The sequence below is a fragment of the Nicotiana tabacum genome, chromosome 9, assembly GCF_000715075.1.
Source record: "Nicotiana tabacum cultivar K326 chromosome 9, ASM71507v2, whole genome shotgun sequence".
Classification (NCBI taxonomy): domain Eukaryota; kingdom Viridiplantae; phylum Streptophyta; class Magnoliopsida; order Solanales; family Solanaceae; genus Nicotiana; species Nicotiana tabacum.
The window spans coordinates 53,738,729-53,742,777 of NC_134088.1; the positions used below are offsets into that span (position 1 = coordinate 53,738,729).

At 46.0% G+C, this 4,049-nt stretch overlaps 1 protein-coding gene across 1 annotated transcript; it reads right to left on the reverse strand.

Moving 5' to 3' along the window:
* Positions 1–1,737: 1,737 nt before the first annotated feature.
* Positions 1,738–2,313, reverse strand: LOC142163912 (uncharacterized). Its single transcript, XM_075221063.1, has 2 exons — positions 1,936–2,313; positions 1,738–1,890 (listed from the first exon to the last, which is right to left on the reverse strand). The coding sequence occupies exons 1-2, from the start codon at positions 2,311–2,313 to the stop codon at positions 1,738–1,740; spliced, it is 531 nt and encodes a 176-aa protein (XP_075077164.1).
* Positions 2,314–4,049: the final 1,736 nt, after the last annotated feature.

Genomic DNA, 4,049 nt, shown 5'->3' on the forward strand with positions numbered 1-4,049 from the left:
AGCAACGTAATAACCTGAAAAGGAAGAGAAAAGTAATAACACTAAGCAGCTACAATGGCATAGTACTACAGACGCGATGAATAATATGGACACAACAAGATCCACTAAAATCTGAAGACAAAACACTTCCAAACTAGCTTCCTACAACCTAACCTACAACCCTAATGAAGTACTAAGGACATAACTGGAGCCACTAGCAACCTAAAACAAAACAATTTTAGACTAGCCTCCTATCTCCTAACCTACAACCCTAATGCTCGACCTCCAGAACTTCCTATCAAGGGCCATGTCCTCAGAAATCTGTAGTCGTACCATGTCCTGCTTGATCACCTCTCCCTAATATTTCTTAGGTCGTCCTCTACCCCTCCCCATACGTGTCGCGGTCAGCCATTCACACCTCCTAACCGGAGCATCCAGGCTTCTCCTCTACATGTGCCCAAACCATCTAAGCCTAGATTCTCGCATCTTGTCTTCTATGGGAGCCACGCCCACCTTCACCCGGATATCTTCATTCCTAATCTTATCTAGCTGAGTGTGCCCGCACATCCAACTCAGCATCCTCATTTATGCAACATTCATCTTCTGGATATGGGAGTTTTTAACTAGCCAACACTCTACACCATACAACATGGTCGGCCTAACCACCGCTCTATAGAACTTACCTTTAAGTTCTCGAGGCACCTATACGGTGTGTGACATCCTCATCAATCTCCCCATCCCCCTGGATAACCGACCCCAGGTACTTGAAGCTCCCTTTCTTGGGGATGACTTGAGAGGTAAGCCTCACGTCCATGTCCGTTTCTCCTGACACGCTGCTGAACTTGCACTCCATGTATTTTTTCTTAGCCCTGCTCAGCTTGAAGACTCAAGGGTCTGTCTCCAAACCTCCAACCTCTCGTTAACACTGCCTTGTGTCTCATCAATCAGAACTATATCATCAGCGAATAACATACACCATTGCACCTCCCCCTGAATTCGGTTTATCAGTGTGTCCATCGCCGAGCAAATAAGAACGTGCTGAGGGCAGATCCTTGGTGTAACCCCATAACAGCCAAAAAATGCTCCGAGTCACCCCCATTTTCCTAACCCGAGTCTTAGCTCCATCGTATATGTCCTTAATCACTATAATATAAGCCACCGGAACTCCTTTCACCTCCATGCATTTCTAAAGAACTTCCCTAGGGATTTTGTCGTATGCTTTTTCCAAGTCAATAAACACCATATGCAAATCCTTCTTCCTATCCCTGTACAGTTCAACCAACCTCCGAATAAGATGGATAGCTTCCGTGGTAAAATGACCATGCATGGACCCAAACTGATTATTTGATACTAGCCTTCTCGCCCTCACTTCCACTACCCTCTCCCACACTTTCATGGTATGACTCAGTAACTTGATGCCCCTATAGTTGTTACAATTCTGGATATCGCCTTTGTTCCTGTATAGAGGAATCATCGTACTCCACCTCCAGTCCTCTGGCATCTCCTTGGTCTAGAAAATAACATCAAACAACCGAGCTAACCACTCCAATCCTACTCTACCTACATACCTCCAAAATTCTATCGGAATTTCGTCTAGCTCGGTCACTCTGCCCCAGCTCATCTTATGCATAGCCCCCACGACCCCCTCGACCTTAATGCACCCACAATAGCTAAAATCATGGTGACTCTCGGAGTGTTCCAATTCACCTAGCACAATGTCTTTGTCCCCTTCGTCATTCAGCAGCTTATAAAGTACGTCTACCATCTCTGCTTAATCTGAGTGTCTTCCATCAACACTCTGCCTTCCTCGTCCATGATGCACCTCACTTGGTCTAAATCATGAGCCGTCCTCTCTCTCGCCTTGGCTAGCCGGAACAGCTTCTTTTCCCCGCCTTTGTCCCCCAGCTCTTCCTATAGGCAACCAAACGATGCATTCTTAGCTTCTGTGACCACTACCTTAACCACCCTCCTAGATTCCTTATAACTATCTATGTTCCACCGCCTCTCCTCATCGTATGTACTCTCCACTAACATCTGGTATGCCGCTTTCTTTTTTTCCACCTTTCCTTGGACCTTGACGTTCCACCACCAGTCGCCCCTGTGACTGCCCGAGTAACCCTTCAAGACCCCTAACACCTCTCTCACCGCTTCCCTTATACAGTTCGCAATCATAGTCCACATACCGCTTGCAATACCACTACTCCTCAAGGTCCCCAAAGCCAACAACCTCGCCTCCAGCACATGAGATTTATCCTTTGTCAAGGCACCCCACCTAATGCTCGGGCGACTCCGAACCACCTTATTCTTCCTCTTTATCATGATGTCGACGTCCATCACTAAGAGTAAATGTTGAGTCGCGAGTGTCTCACTTGGGATAACCTTACAATCTGAGTCTTAGCCACCGTACTCTGAAAAGTAGCCAAATGCTCCTTCCTCTTGGGAAAACTAGAGTTCGCAATCACCAACTCAAAAGCTATAGTGAAATTTAAACTGGATAAAAGCTTTGGGGCAGAAGTGATCGAAGCCAAGTGTGACTCCCTCCTTGTGGTGAACCAAGTTAATGGGAAGTTTGAAGTCAGAGAGGAATGAATGCAAAGATACCTGGATAAACTCCAGGTAACATTACATCGGTTTAAGGAGTGGACTTTACAACACGTACCTCGGGACCAAAACAGTGAGGCTCGCTAACTTGGGATCATCGGTAGAAAATGATGAGTTCAGTTCGAAAGCGGTCATACAACTCATGAGATCGATAATGGAAGAAGGTCATACCGAGATAAACTCAACAAGCCTAACTTGGACTGGATAAATAAGTATATATAGTATCTAAAGATCGGAAAATTACCTTCAGATCCCAAGGAACTTTGCGCACGATGGCAGCCCGGTTCAGCATGTCTGAGGACGGTACCCTATTCCGGAGAATGTTCAATGGTCCACTCACAATATGTCTAGGACCAGGAGATATCGAGTATATTCTGAGAGAAATCCACGAAAGCACCTACGAAAATAATTCGGGCATCGAGTCGTTAGTTCAAAAATAGTCAGAGTCGGCTACTACTGGATCGACATGGAAAAGGACGCGAAGGAATTCGTACGAAAATGTGACGAATGTCAAAGGCATGCTCCGATGATTCACCAGCCTGGGGAGCTGCTACATTCGGTCTTGTCACCCTCATTGTTCATGAAATGGGGGATGTACATCGTCGGCCCCCTTCTATGGGCACCCGGTAAGGCTCAATTTATATTGTTTATGACTGACTATTTTTCTAAATGGGTGGAAGCCCAGGAATTTGAGAAAGTCAGGGAGAAGGAAGTCATCGATTTCATCTGGGACCATATAATATGCCGGTTCAGAATGCTGGCCGAGATCATGTGTGACAATGGAAAACATTTCATCGGCAGCAAAGTAAGCAAGTTTTTCGAAGACCATAAGTTCAAAAGGATCCTCTCAACACCTTATCACCCTAGTGGGAACGGGAAAGAGGAGTCTACGAACAAAACCATACTCCAAAACCTCAGGAAGAGAATGATCGACGCCAAAGGAAAGTGGATAGAAATCTTGCCCGAAGTCCTCTGGGCGTACCGTATGACCTCAAAGTCCAGTACCGGGGCCACCCCGTTCTCGCTGGTTTACGGCGCCGAAGCTCTAATACCGGTCAAAGTAGGAGAGCCAAGTCTCAGGTTCCGATATGCAACCGAAGAGGCAAACAACAAGGCCATGAATATGAGCCTGGAACTGTTAGATGAAAGGCGCAAAGTCGCTCAAGTCCGGTTGGCTGCCCAAAAATAACGGATCGAGAGGTATTACAATCGAAGAACCAACCTTCTACACTTCAATGTCGGGGACTTGGTATTAAGGAAGGTTACACTAAACACCCGGAACCCGAACGAAGGGAAGCTGTGGCCGAACTGGGAAGGTCTGTATCAAATTATCGAGATCATCGAAAAAGGGTCCTACAAACTTGGAGCAATTAATGGCGAGCAACTACCGAACAACTGGAATATAACTCACTTGAAACGATATTACTGCTAAGGTACGACCCCATTCATTTCTTTTATTTATATTTTGA